General features: G+C 34.9%; 1 protein-coding gene across 4 annotated transcripts in view; it reads right to left on the bottom strand.

Annotated features, from left to right (window-relative positions):
• The window catches only part of LOC103708691 (cleavage and polyadenylation specificity factor subunit 1), a 78,813-nt gene that overhangs the window by 10,220 nt on the left and 52,650 nt on the right, over positions 1-15,943 (bottom strand). Inside the window, exons 15-23 of one of the 4 annotated variants that reach the window (XM_008793741.4) lie at positions 13,929-14,020; positions 11,003-11,199; positions 8,896-9,683; positions 7,118-7,198; positions 6,951-7,016; positions 6,781-6,858; positions 1,251-1,481; positions 925-1,056; positions 620-796 (exon numbers count right to left, since the gene is read on the bottom strand). In XM_008793741.4, the coding sequence (XP_008791963.2) occupies positions 620-796; positions 925-1,056; positions 1,251-1,481; positions 6,781-6,858; positions 6,951-7,016; positions 7,118-7,198; positions 8,896-9,683; positions 11,003-11,199; positions 13,929-14,020 (1,842 nt within the window). Of the gene's footprint in view, positions 1-619; positions 797-924; positions 1,057-1,250; positions 1,482-6,780; positions 6,859-6,950; positions 7,017-7,117; positions 7,199-8,895; positions 9,684-11,002; positions 11,200-13,928; positions 14,021-15,943 lie in introns of those variants that run through there. The other 3 variants (XM_008793742.4, XR_005510775.1, XR_005510776.1) reach the window with 3 other exon arrangements.

Below are 15,943 nucleotides of genomic sequence, written 5' to 3'. Positions count from 1 at the left end.
CAATTATTAGTTCACATATTGTAAATAATAGCTAGTGAAAAATAAGGACAGGAAGTTTTTTAAGTAATGCTGCTTCATTTGATTTAGATAATTTTATACATGATTTGTTATATAGTAATGAGATGACAGATTTTTAAAGACAGAATTGATTAGTACATAAATCATTTCCCTAAATTATTGTCTTTAAATTATTCTTCTTGATCAATCATTTCTCCAACTACTTCTCTAAGGAAGTCCACTGACTAAAAAACTTTTGTTGGTCCATAAGCTACCTCACCCCCATAAGGACAGTTAACTGATCCGATCAAAAGAAAGATTCAGAAAAGTTACTACTGGAAAGTCTGTTGTCTGTGATTAGAGATCCATGTTTGTGTATTGGTGTCTTTATGTACATTTATCTTTCCTTTTCTTCTTCTTTCCTTCCCTTCTTTCTTTCTATTTTCTTTTTCTTTCTTTACCTGTTTACTTACATTCTTTTCTTCACCCTTCCTTTCTCTCTTTCCTTTTTCTTCTTATTCCCATGATTATATGCAACAATGGTGATAAATGTATCAACCAACCACATTTCTGAATAATCTAGAAAGTATAAATTGTATGGCCATGGGACAAAAATACTCACAATGTTCAAGCTCACAACATGTAGAGGAGCATCATAGAATGCAACCCCATTCAGCTCGGAACCAGTCCACTTGTGCAAGGTAATTTTTGGGCCAGATGCTATCAGTAAGTGACCTTGAAGAGCTGCTAAAGCTGAGACAGCTCCCTTCAACTCCTTAGAGTAAACCTCTAAAACCTGCTAAGATGTATTGCAGGGAATAAAATAATAATATAATGGAGGCCAAAATGGGAATAAAATAAATTGCTAAGCAGCAACTGTTATTTTGACAACAAAAAAAAATAATAATATAATTAAATAAGTTATACCAGATTCTGGGAATTCTCAGAATTTTTGCTAAAAGAATACAGCAGCACTCTGCCTCGAGCAGCTACATCCTCCCCTTGCACATAAGCTGTCCCAATGGCCAAAAGACTTTCATTTTCCCTTGTTGTTGTATTCTAAAGTTTACAAGGCAATGAAAAATTAAGAATAAGAACTCTTGCAGTAAAACAAGATCAGTCCAGCATCAAAATCAAACATAAAATATATAATAAGTGGCATCATTTCTTTTCTCTAATTACTCAATATCCTATCTTCCCCAACAACCCCAAAGACACAAATAAGATCTTATGTAGAGAGTCTAGAAACATACAAATAATGTAATCACACGAACAGTAAGAGCATTTTCAGAAGTTTGCATCGGAAGAATAGCCCTTGTTTCCCAATGCCCACCAGATTTCTCTGGCTCCAAAATGCGGACTTCAAATTCATCAACACTGTAAAACTTTTGCAGGTCATCAGAACTGACACTTTCACGATCTGTCTGATGGCCTATATCTTGATCAGCAAGAGAAGAAAGGACTTGATTTAGAGGCCTTACAACCTGCGGAAATAGTGATGAATTGCAGTTGCAACACTCAAGAAGAATATCATAAGCACATGAAAAGAAGATTATTATGAAATTTGAGAAAAATAAATCCACAATGCCAACTGGTTTTGCACAGAGAGAGAGAGAGAGAGAGAGAGAGAGAGAGAGAGAGAGATAGTTTTAGCAGCAACAAAACAATCATATTTACATCAACAATTATTAGAGTCAAGATGGAGCAAACACATGCAGATTTTTTTAAATCGATAAGCATCTGTACAAGATCGTAATAAGAAACTTTCAAATTTGTGAATATTCATATGCTGAGAGTATGTATTCAACACTATGGAGATATTATATGGAAAGACTAACAATAAATCCAATGCGTACAATAACACCCTAAATCCATTATATAATGTTTATTGTGCATACAAGAGAGGCCTTAACAAAGATCATATATTTTTTGGGTCAATTTTTTGAGGAAATGAGGCTTGGATGATATGCTTCATCATGTGCTGTAGGTTTGCTGTAAATCTTTTAAAGCAGTGAAGATAAACTCATTATTTTCTCAGTAGGTACTACTAATTAATGCATCTATTATATATAACTAAAATAGAGGTTCAGCTTGTATCAAGCTCTTCATGCCACATGGACACCTGTACCAATAATGTTATTAATATAGTTCTGCTTTTTGGAAAATAAATAGGGCTCCAATTTAATATGGTTCTTTATTTTGGACCACATTAATAATGTCATTGGTATAATTCTTCATTTTGGATAATGAGTAGAGCTCTTATTTAATATGGTTCTTTATTTTGGATAGTCTATTATATATCTAAACTAACAATAGTCATTCATCAAACTCCCCACTCACGATGAGAACAGATCAGATTCATCGAAACTTTTTTGCTCTTAATAAGTTTATAAAATCTTAATACCTTGCCTCTTGATAACTAAAATTCTTATTTTTGACACATTATTTAGTGTTATAATATTTGGTTTTGATGTCAATAACAACAATTATTTTCATTTGAATCATTTTTTAACTAAATATTTTTTAAAGTTCAATTTTTTTTGCATCAATTTTCTCACAAAAGAAATTGTATAGTTTGAGGAATAATATTTTCACCAAGTGAAAGGTGATTAAAACATATTTTTTTTATTATTATCTATTACTATTATTATAGTCATCACAAGAATAATTTAAATACTAAATTAATAAAATAATATATTTTGTAGCAAATAATGGTTGTTATTTGCTCTTATAGCTGATACAAGAGGAAGATAAGCCTATAATGATCACTAATTAAAAGATATCTATTATAAGAAAGTATTACAAGTATGATTGATCCTTGAGAACAAGGTCTGCCGAACCGGGCCGAACTACCCGATTCAGGCAGTAATTCAGCCTGGTTCAGGCAGTGCCGAACCAACCTGGTGGAAAAACCGGATCGGTTCACCTAATACATTCTATTCCAACCCCATACCGTCCAGAACCTCTACCGAGCCGGCCAAAACCGATCGAAATCGACCGGCAAGTGTCCGAACCAGCTGGAACAGGCCAGAACCAGTCGATTCGGTGCAGATTTGGTGCAGACTCGGTGCGAACCAGCCGGTTCGTAACCAGTCAACCCAGTTTCGAATCGGGTTGACACTGTGGACTGCACCTGAGGCTTTTTAAAGCATTAGGTGGCTGTTGGGAAGGCCTTCCCAATAACATTTTGAAACCGGCGGCTCACTTCGCCGCTTCCGCTTCCCAAATACTCCAAATACTCCAATTACAACATCAATTCAAGCTATCAGAGGGAACATCCAAGGCTAAACAAGGTGGGCTATCCCGTCGACTCGATCAGGAGAGCGACACATCCTTCCAGCATAGCCAAGTAAAGAGAGACACGAAGGGTAAGAAAGCAGCTGCCCAGCACACAAAAAAGAAAAATAAAAGGCACCTGCAGCCTCAATGGAGAATGTCGAGTAGTCAGTACACTTAGATTCAAAGACCAGGAGCAGTAGTGAAGACAATTCTGGTGGTCATAGATCTACCAACTAGAGAGAGACTGGAGGACAAGAGAGAACTATTTATTACACAGCCGTAGCGCGGTCTTCGATACCGGTGAGTCTCAGTTTATGCATGCTACACAGGATAAGGACCACGGTGTATGATTTGATAGAGCCCGCGATGATATAATTGCATATAGAAGACGGACTCCTCGAGGTCATTCAGGAGGATATGATGCAATTGCAGATGACATCACATGTGGAGTAGGATCCATAGATGTATCAAATTTCGAGTCGTATACTAGGTCCTATTACCCGCAGCCACAAGCAGTCTAACCCACAAGCAGCTCGAAGCATCTTACCAGTCAAATTTTGCTAACAACATATTCGGATGGGCCCCACCACGGCTGTATTATCAGCCAGAGAATAATTCGGCGCACATTCCTTATGGGATGAACATACAAGACTATAACGCCGCTTGGTTAGAAGGGTAGGCTGATATGCCTCTTGACTATATTGATGATCCTGATATCTATAGGAGGCATCACCACTCGACCCGATTTTACATATCGGTATGTATGTTGGACTTTAAATACATGTAATTGATTATATTATTTTTAAATTTTTACATCATTACTTGACTTGAGAATATTTTATGTTGTTCATTTTATGATTTATATCATTTTAAAGCAATAAGATGCATCATCTAGGTTAAAACCAGGATCATAGAAACATTAAATTAGACTTAAAATTATTGAAAAAGTTTAAAAAATAGTGATTACCAATTAAATATTTTTGAAAACTCCAAAAAAAATGGATGCCGGTCCATAACCTAGCACACCCTACCATACCGGTTCGGTACGACACGGAACCTGTCCAAATAGTACCAGGCGCTAACCGGTATGGGTCCCGACACCAATTCGGCGGACTTTGCTTGAGAATATTATCCAACTTAAATAAATCAGTATTATACTTATCCAAACTGATATTACTATATTAGTTTAGATATTTGATGGGAGTTTTTGCTCAACCATCACTAAAGTTCTTTGCTTAATGTGTAACAAAAATTAGGCTATTAAAACCTTCTACTTATTATAATTTATTACATTATTATATTGCATTTCAAGAATGGTTGGAAAAAGAGAAAAAATCATGCCCCACAACACGCAAAGCTAGTATTCTAACAAGTTTATAGTAAGTTGAACAGTTTTCTATGTTGTGTTATATCTATTGGCATATAAGTCTTCTGACATTGCACATAAGATAGCTTAAAGGGTAGACTTTGAAGGCATGCATTTTGTCTAGAAAAAAGCACTTGAATCGAAACAAACAATATCCACATGGAAATCAACAATTTTTAGTAACCTAGTGAGAATATTCTGTGGATTTCAATATTTATAAATTAGTAAATAAAATGTTATAGTCATATCTATGCAAGGAAAATATACTAAGAAAGAAAAGAAAAAAAAGTGAATTAGATTTACTAATATTTAGTGATGTGAAATGAAAATTTACTAAGTCGACCTCTCCACTCACCATGTGGATGCCCGTATTAGTAAATATTGTACGCTTCTCTATTTTGGATAATAAGTAGGACTCTTATAACTAACACAAGAGGAAGATAATCCTATAATGATCACTTATTAACAGATATCTATTATAAGTGAGTATTATATTATCTAGTCCCTTAATGATAAGTGAGTATAAATGATAGATAATGGGGAGGAAAGTTCTCCAAGATTTTATTATGCATAATTTTAATCATATGCATATATTACATCCATATATTTTATCATATATGGGGCCATGAACTTATTTGTCAAACTTCAAAAGTCCAAAGACCAAAATCTACAAGGAGAGAAGCAGGAAGAATGCTACTACAACATCCAGCAAATTGTAGAACATAGCAAGGTAGCCAACACCAAGTGAGAAGCGGGAGGAGGGAAGCAGACTAGAGGCAAAAATTTAGGAAACAAGGTGAAAGAATGGCTAAATGAAAAGGAGGTATACTGATCATTGAAACCGCCACTACCACTTGTCATTATTGGCTGACCTGGTGGTACCCGTCGATCAGCCCACTAGCAACTAGCAGGTTGCTGGAAGCCCTCGCTACCCTCCCACATATCCCTTATGGGGCTTAAATAAAGAAGACAAATCAAAAAATAAACCCTTAAAAGAGGTAAAGTTCAACTCAACCAAATTACGCGCCTCGGAAGTGCCAATGCACCTAGGTGGCCACTTTAACAACTTTGATCCTGATAAAATATAAATATTGGATTTCATGAGATATTTGTTATACCTAAAACTATGGTACACCGTACCGGCCCGAATCGGAAAGTACGGGGCATACCATACTTAAGAAATGCTGAACCAGCTCGTACCGGCCGATACCGGCTCTGACCAATCCAGTTCGGCATTAAAAACCGGCACTTGCCCGTACCGGTTCCAAATTTTTTTGGCTTTTGGATTCGTGAACCAGGCCGAACTAGTGGTACCAATCCGAACCGGTACCGGTGCCAACCGGTACGCCTATCGGTACCGATTCAGCGATCCTTGACCGTACCGTACTGGTTCGGCACTGGTATCCAATATGGGTGGCGACACCAAAAAGATTTCATATCATACTATACTGACACTGTGCTAGTGTGGCATCGATGTGGGGTCCGGTACCGAAACAGCGAACCTTGCCTAAAACCCATTTTGGTGTCTTATCAAACATTTGGATTTACAAGACCTAATAAAACCATCTTTTTCAAAATTTATACTCTCCTCAAACCTACTAAACAAACAACCCCTTAATGCACATGGCAATGCAAGAATGACTTCATTAACACAGTAGCTTGTGAAACGTTTATTCACATCAAGGACAATCTAAAATCTTGTCTAGATATAATACTGTGCAGATGATGTTTATAAAGTAATCAGATATAACATAGGGGCTATTGCTTGGTGCAATGGTAAGGGCTTGGGCTAATAGGTGTAATGGCACAGGATCAAGTCGTTGGGCAGCCACTTTATGTAACAAAAAATGTCAAATGTTAAATCCATCCCCTGTTCGCCCCTCCCAAGACCCCGGATTCTTGGGAACATATTAGGGTAATGTAGCTTTAATCAGAACAACATTTTTTTAGCACTATCAACTAGATAATAGTAAGACATTTTTTTGGAAAGAACATTAAAGACAATTTGATAAAGAAGAATAGAATATTTGTATTTAAATTAATAAACAGATTTCAGTAGTTGCTAAATTAAATAGTCCAGAGACCTCATAGTAAGCAATGCATCATTACAAAGTTATCTGAGATGTAGAATCACTTACAGGAACAGATATGATAAGTGGGTATAGATTCTTTTCAGCAAAGTAAGTGACTTGATGCGGGGTGCCCCTCAAAGGAACCTGACCATGATGTGAAAGACAGGAGTATGAATTTTGCCAAGCCCTTGCTGTAAAAATGTCTATGCTAGTGTAGTAAAAAAATAAGAGCTCACCTTTTGAACTGGCCAATAGCTATCATAATTAAATACAGATGGCAGCTGACAAATTTTCAAATAACCCTATAGCAAGAAAGTTTCTTTTAGGTCAATTTTCTGTCACTTGTCTTCCTGAGAAAAGAATATACTAAGAAAGTTCAGAGGCACGGTGTTACAATAGTCACCTGAGACGTAACATATATGAGACCGTGATTGCAATTCACATTGTGTAGAACAGTAAAAGCCACTATGGATCCATCACAGAGCTACAATAAGATTTAAATATTAAAATTGTTAGAAAAACAGAGACTAGCTATAATGTCAAAAGCCAGGGAAGAAAACCTTAAATGACACAGATTTAATTATCACTCAGGTCAAGATCTAAACTACAAGTTGTGCACAGGGTAAATTGTCAATAAATCATAATGAAGAACTCTATCCAGAAGGGTCTTTTGAAACATACAAGGATTTGCATCTGATTTCAGTACTAAAATATAAATGTCTTTAGTTTTCAAAGTCACATCTATTAATCGTGTAAATTCTGGGGTAATGGTTATTACAGTTTACGTAACCTTTTACCAAAATCTGCAACCAATATGATTTTGGCACAAATTGAACTCCACGATCACTGTTGTTTACAGGAAACATGTAGTGCACCCATAAGAACAGTAAATCTACACATCTAGCTAAAAGAGTATGCTAAGCTACAAGATGATCACAGCTGTAAGTCAAGAAGGTTATACTGAAAGATTAAAATGATTTTCTCGACCAGTTGTCAACCCTCTGAAATGAATTTCTAGCTAAGCGATTTTATGCAAGCGTAATATGAAACCTATGTTGCCTCCTGGCGAGTGGGGACAGCAACCTTTTTGTCACAAGTTAAGCACAGGTAACTAAGGAAAAACTTTTCAGGTCCTCTCTGACATGGAAAAGATCCAGTTGAGGAGGAATGATGACAAGGAATAGTGGAGCGATTTGACATTCATCCATAAGCCACAACTATATGCTAAAGTCATACTGAAAATAAAGTGAAGACAGCACATGTGCACCTGCAGACACTAACACACATACAAATATGATCAATTAATGTATATATGCTTGTATGACCTAACATATGGTGCCTGCTCCTGCTAGAAAATGCAATTTTAACTACCAATCTACTTTCTTAAGAGTTTTAGTACTTGGGAAGTTTGTATAAATGAGTGCATGAAAGCACATAGTAAAAACACCAACATAAGACATATTATTACACCAAAAGCTGGAGCCAGTAGGGTGCTTACTATTCCTAATGGATGGACCGAACCTATTCGAGAGTTTTAAGACATAATATTACACCAAAGCTGATGCAATCACTACAGAAAAAAAATCTGCAGCAAGTGAAAACACCAACATAAGCATTGTATAATAGCTTTGCAATACAACATATTGGGAGTAAAAGTGACCCGGCTCTAGTCAGAGCAATTCAATGCAAAATGCTGCGTATATATGTGTTGCTAAATATATAGGTGTACAGATATGTCTACGTGCATTGCTATGTATTTCTGAGCTTGCAATTGGGGTTATAGTATATTTCAAATGGTTTGATAATCCTAAAGCATAATCAACATGGTTATGTCCCAGCACCAAAATTCTAACTGCAGAATCAATCAATTATTCACAAATATCAGCAAGAAAAATTAAATAAAATACCAAAATCAGAAGTTTTGAGAACATCCAACATATGCATCATTTGACTGTAAACTAAAAAAGCTTTCATATAATAAAACATGGTTCATTATAGTCCATGTTTCTTCCAAATGAACTCGATTTTGGCAATTCTATTGCACATACAAAACAATTATTAAAAAACCTTTTAAAATCATAGGAAGTATACGATGCAAACATGAACATGCTAAGCATCTCAATTATTCAAATATAACATTTGGCATAAAAATACAACAGCCTGACTTTATAGTAAGTACACCTGTGGATGGACCCGAAGTCGTTCCCTGCAGACCATAAACCATGCCGGTCTTGACCCAGTAAGGAACAAACCTTGATATCCCCCTACATTCTTGAACATTGTTATTCTTGGTCGCATAACACTATCTGGAGATTCTTCACGTGCAGTAATGTCTAGGGAAACACGAACAAATCTCAAATTTCTAAGCCTTGAAGTGCTTATGTTACTTATATCAATGGCATTATGAGGAGAAACTACATCCTCAACTTTTGCTGCATGTTCTGGGCCCTCATATATGTAAGCATGATAACAGAGCATTGTCCCATCATTTAATATCGCAAAAAGAAATGGTCGACTATATTGACTTGACCACTGGTGCATAGCCAATTCAACTATCTTCATGTTTTCTGGGGTTTCCTTCTTTGCTTGAACTTTTACCCCCTCAGACATTTTTTCCTTGTTTACCTGAGTAGATATGGTTGGTTCCAGAATATATGCATCCACAAGATGGGACTTTCCAGAAATAAAATTTTCCACAGAGAAAACACATTTAAAAGTAGGCACATCAAAAATATCAAGCCTACCATTGTCATAACAGACCAGACAATATACATCACCCTGATCATGATATGATCCATCATTCCCATCAATGGTCTCAGCAATTCCGGTAGAAAGCCATGCATCAGTACTTGTCTTACGGAGCCATGGTTCTGGTCCTTTGTCATGATAAAGTGTACATGTAGATATTGACTTTGTTGAGTTTGCAAATATAGCTGGGACACTGACAGAGACAGTGCAAGCAGAAGGATCTACAGAACAACAATGCAGAAAATAAAATATTGCAAAAAACTCAAAAACTAAGAATTAAAAGGAAACAAATATTAAAAAAATATAAAGAATTAAGAGGAAAAGCACAAGTTAGTAGAGAACTAAGATATGTCATTAGGAAATATCTGACTAGCGCACATAAGATAAGAATCAGAGTAAAAGAGATTAAAATGATTTCGGGAATGAAAACAAACTGTAGCACTTGAAACAAAGAAATAACAGATGCAGATAGGATCTGATAATGGCATCCTCTATTGATCTGAGATCATGCAGACCTAGCAATAAACAATAAGGAGAATCTATTTCCCAACGAGATGGTATGACTGGTACCATACAAAGTTTCGACATTAAATTGGTAATGTACAAGAGTTGGGACGCTGAACCCTATTTACCTATTTGTACCGGCAATACTAGTATGTACCTTACCAACCTTACTGGTGCATAACAACAGTTTTTAATTTTTTTTGAAGTTGTTAGTTTCAGTAATGAACCATCAGCACCAATACTGTACCATCCCTTATGGAATATATATATATATATATATATATATATATATATATATATATATATATATATATATATATATCTTTCTCTTTTCCTAGGAAGACTGGCTTAACCAATTTCTCTTACATTTATGAGAGAAAAATAGATACCCTACTTATTTTATAATAGGCTAATAGTATAACACAAGGTCCGCAAAACCGGTACAAAAAACTGTACCACTATGTGACTGGTTCGATAAGACACATATGACGTACCAACATAGGCTTCCAGCATTTTTGCTCGTTCTCGGGCATGGTACGACATGAAACCATTTCTCATTCTCAGGCATAGTACCGCATGAAACCAGGAAATACATGTCAATACAGGGTGGTACGGGGCAGTTCTGCTCAATTCAAACTAATGTGGACTGATTCGGCTCATATACCACACTGAACCTCGGTATTGCACCGATAAGATACCAATGTGGTCCAGGGAAGTACGAGTTGATATGGCAGACCTTGGTATAACACCTCCAAGTATCAGTTATTTAAGCAGAATGGTTAGCTAAAGTGTTTGGATTTGCTTATTTATTATAAAGAGATTCCTAAATATTTAATGTATGAACTATGGACCATTTGTGATAAATACTACTCTTGTTTTTGAACTTAACTGAAGGCAAAACAATGCATCCATAAGAACAAAACAAGGAAAAGTTTTAATTAAGATGAAAATTAATATTTTATTCAAATGAAATGACATTAGATATAAAGGATTGAAAAAAATTCATGAAAGAACATATTAAATTCAGCAATAATACCTCCAACAAGTAGCTGAATACTTCCGTCAGTCATTTTTAGTAATATAAAGGGATCAGCTATAGAAACAGATGCTACCGCAGATAACTCTGAGTTGGTAGTTGAGTCAGAATTATGCCCACCAAAGTTCAACTCTTGGGTCATGTATGAACCATCGAGGATACGGGCACCATGTGCAAAAATCTGCACAACTCGACGCCTGGCAAAAACTAATATGACTTATAAAAAAGGAAAGGAACACTCCCATGCACAAGTAGCATTAATTTACCCATCTGATCACAAAATATTTTGACAGGATATGATCATTTTATGGCAAGAAAAATGACATGTTTACTGACAAAATACTTGCTCATCCCCTGGTATTCTCAATATCAATTTAAAGGCTACCAAGACTTAAGTCAATTTTTCAGCTTATTTGCATCAATAGAATCAATACACGAAAAACAAAGAAACCCGATGGCACACCTTCTTTCCTTATTTTAGAACACAAATCTTTTCCATAAAATCAAATAGAAACAGGATAGAAATTGCAAATGCTTCCCCTCTATACAGCAATGCGCACTATAAAAAGCACAAAAAGATTTTACCAGTACAGTGATATGAATCACATAAAATCCCCAAATAATACAAAACTACAAGACCATCTCAATATTTAATCATAGCAGGAAAACCAAGCCCCTACAGTTCCTAGGCCAATTGTAACATCATCTTGGAGACAATTAGGTCTTCCTCAATTTATCATACAGCATAATATTGATAAGTCTTATCTAACATAAATATTGCCAAATTGATCCTTACTATTTTACCACATAACCATGCCCATGCCTTCTTTACAAGCCATCATAGCTATTAGAAGGTAAAATTTCTTGCACATCTTAGCATTCCAAAAGCACTTAAATATTTTCCCACCCACTTCCCCATAAGTAACGTCGTTTTCATTCTTCTCTTCTTTTGTGACACAAGAACGCACGTGAACGTATAAGACTCACGAAAGAAACATCTGCAGAATAAACATCTCAAAGTGATATGGTCAAAATCATAAATCTTATGCAACATAAAAGTATTGAAAATGAGGGAACAAAATTGATAGCTGCTAGATACTGAAAAGTGATTATTTCTAAAATTTTCTTGTCTAATGTTTCCATTTATTTTACTGTGTCACAAATTTTCATGCTGATTTTTGAAATATATGGCAGATTATTAACTTATTCCTTTTATCCTTATAAATGAACTTTGTTCTACCAAACTACTTTCAAACCCTAACTAAGAGATTATTACTTCTGAAAACCTCAAACTGCCGAAATTGGTTTTAAATGATATTGAGAAATATGCTATTGAGAAATTTGCAGTTCTTATTGGTTATACTATGTACGTATGTATGTATGTATGAACAGATATGCATGACTTGTTACAAAAATGCATTCCAAATTAAAGATTCATAGTTTGATAAAATAGAGGAGAAAATCCCAGTGTTTCTCTACTAATATGAAATTTTATTCTCTTAAAAAAATACTTTTTGTAATTTTTATAATAGCGCCCAATACTATCCTTGTTATTCTCCAAAGCACAACATTGTAAAATCCCAAGTATGAAATGCTCGTGGTTTGTTTGGTTGGTAATCAAGTTTATGGTATTTGGAATTTTGGATGGTTTCCTAGTTAAAAGAATATGGGGTTCGCAAAGATAGATAGCTAACAAGGAGATCACATGAGATCCCCAAGGTCAAGGAGATTATAAGGTCTATAGATTGGAAGTAATTGCCACATGGAGAAGGGAGTTTAAATGTGGTCATGGAAATTTGCAGTGCTGTACACAAGACATTTACCAACTATGAGGTTCCCCACTATATTCTAGGTTGGGTCGAATAGGATATTGCATTAGGTTCCATTTGGCAGAGCTGTTGGCAGTAGAGCTTTCAGAAGTAGAGCTCTTATAAAAAGCTATTTGCTATTTGGTAAGTACATTTTTAAAGTGTTGTGAGACTTTAATATGTATTTGGTAAACAAACTGAGAAAGTACTTTTGGTATGTCAAAATGACCATAAAGGACATTGCATAATATTATACAATAAAGTATAATAAAATATAATATGTATCAATACATAAATATATAATACAGTATAATATTACTATAATGTAATATAATATTATTATAATATAGTAATATAATATTGTATACTATAGTATAATAATATGACATAATTTGATATTATAAAACATAATATATCAATGTATTATGATATAATATAATATAATATTTATAGTATAATATAATAATAAAAGTATAAAATATTATAATTATTATCATTATATATTAATATGATTATTTTCTATAATTATTATATTTTATCATGGGTATTTTGGTCCAAAAAGAAACAAAATTTATAACTCAAAATAGTTTTCCAACAGGGCCTCAAAGTGCTTTTCTGGAAAAGCTCCAAAATGGAGCTTCTCCCAGAAAACTAAAACAGCTTTCTGATTTTTTTACCAAACACTCCTATTCCATCTAAAAGTGTTTTTGGAGGGCCAGAAAGTGCATTTTGGCCCTCCAAAAGCTCTGCCAAACAGGGCCTTAGCGAAGTTAGGCCTGAGCCACCTCACAACTTCACTATCATACTAGTCAAATTGCACATGCTACCCAACACCTTTAACGAACATGGAGCAAATTTCAAGCATGAAATGAATGGTAAGCAGGCATATTCCATTTGTTCATGCACTATACATGACTGCAACATGCGAGCAGCTACAGTTTGTTGTGAATCACCTCACAGATGGATTCCAACATTATTCCACTACTACAACTTGCCACTCAGCTTACAAATGAAATAGTCAACCATAGAGCAAGAGGGAAGGGTTGAAAAGGGAAACAAACAAACAAACATATGATTCCTTGAAAAAGTAAAAGAAACTAATCATAAAATAAAATCACCTTCCAAATAAGTTTCCTGCAGAAATTGTACTTCCTTTATAATAATCCACAGTTTCCGTAACCTCTCCCAGATCATCAGCTGTTTCAAGAACCTGATTTCAAAAGATAAATGATTAGGATTGCGCATATCCTAGTATATGCCAAAAAAAATGTTTACTGTAGTTATCATTCAGCTAACACTAAAATTGAGAGTTCAAGAGAAATACTAGGTAAATGATCATAAGGGAAAAAATGAAGATTGAATACTTTATGATTTCCACAAAATACTTTTAGAGGCATTCCTGTAGGTATCTGTCTACATACCTTCAAAAGAACAATATTCCACAGAATCTTGATACATTTGCCATTGCAAGTTGAAACAAAGAAGTACTTGCATATTAATTTCTTCTAATGCTTGATGTAAACTAGATATCAAAATCATCTATTATATATTGTATAAATGTGTGTAAATTAATTGATTATATAAAATATTCATATTAGGAAATAAAGACACTCAAACCAAGGTTAGATATGCGCTTTGTTTGAGAGTTGTAACCAATGTTACATCTGTAATTATTCATTTAAACCTTTCAAAGAGTTTTTGCTATGAGGTTTATTTGAACCAAGAAATGCTGACCCAGCCCGTACCGAACCAGCACCGGCTCTAACCGGCCCGATTCGGTGTTAAAAATCGGTACCGGCCCATACCGGCCCATACCGGTCGGTACCGGCCAATCATACCGGCCTGTACCGGTTTCAAATTTTTTGAGAGCTTTTGGATGCATTAACCAAGCCAAACCAATGGTATCGTTTGATACTGGTCCGAACCAGTGTCGAACTGGTACCGGCGCCCACCGGTACATCGGTACGGCCGATACGGCAGACCTTTTTGAACCCAATGTCAAACGATGGGCAATACATAAAACATAGACAATGACTTGTCATAATTTGTTGATTTCAGAATAGATATATAAATAAAATTCTAATCTAGATATGTATTTGGATATTATCGTATACAACATGGTCTGCCGAACCGGTATCGGTAGGCATACTAGTGGCCTACCGCGGTACCGGACCAGTCTGCTATGGGGTCGGAACCGTTTTTCGCTGCGGTACCGGACCAGTCCGGTCGCCGGACCGGTCTGATATGGGGTCAGAACCGTTTTTTCGCCGTGGTACCGGACCGGTCTGATATGTGGTCAGAACCGGACCGGTCTGATATGGGGTCAGAACCGTTTTTTCGCTGCGATATGGATTCAGCATACTATGATATAGAATATTTTGTACAAAGACTAAGATCTGGAAGAGAATTTTGAAAAACAGGTCTGGCCGTATCTACATACTACAATAAGAAACCAAAGAGTTTAGAATTTTGAAAATATTCTGTCAATTTCTTCCTACGACTATTGCATCTGGTCAAGACATCTGTGTAATGAACAAGGCAATGCCTTTCTTGAACTCTGTATTTGTCCATGATCCCAACCGACATCACGCTCTGGGTCCTTTTTCCTCGATTGTTTCATTTCTGCAAATTTATCAAGCATATCAGATTATTAATTATTATAAAATTTTATTATGATGAAAAAATATTTTCTACTTCAAAAAATACTTCAAACTTATCTAATACATAGTACTAATTTTTCATATTTTTTTTAAATTATTTATATATTTTAAATAATTTTTAAATTTAAAAATATGGTTAAAAATCATAAATTCAAAAAAAAATATTTTCTACTTCAAAAAATACTTTTGAATTATGTTATACGTACTACTATTTTTTTATAGTTTCTATTACTGATAAATTTTTAATTGTTATTTAAAATAAAAAATATTATTTAATATAAATATTTTAAAAAATTAATTTGAGCTCAGATCCATGTAGAACCCAATTATGGATGCTACATATATTTTTCCAAGTCCATGGGCATGCATCAAAGGCTATTTATTTTTATTTTTAAAAATTTAAACCTATAACACTATGCGCAAGATCGCGTCAAAACTTGAATAAATGGACACCTAATTTAGTTGGAGAGTAG

Source organism: Phoenix dactylifera, chromosome 2, assembly GCF_009389715.1.
Source record: "Phoenix dactylifera cultivar Barhee BC4 chromosome 2, palm_55x_up_171113_PBpolish2nd_filt_p, whole genome shotgun sequence".
NCBI classification, from domain to species: Eukaryota; Viridiplantae; Streptophyta; class Magnoliopsida; order Arecales; family Arecaceae; genus Phoenix; species Phoenix dactylifera.
Note: the sequence above shows the minus strand (reverse complement) of the source record. Positions and strands in the feature narration are given on the sequence as shown.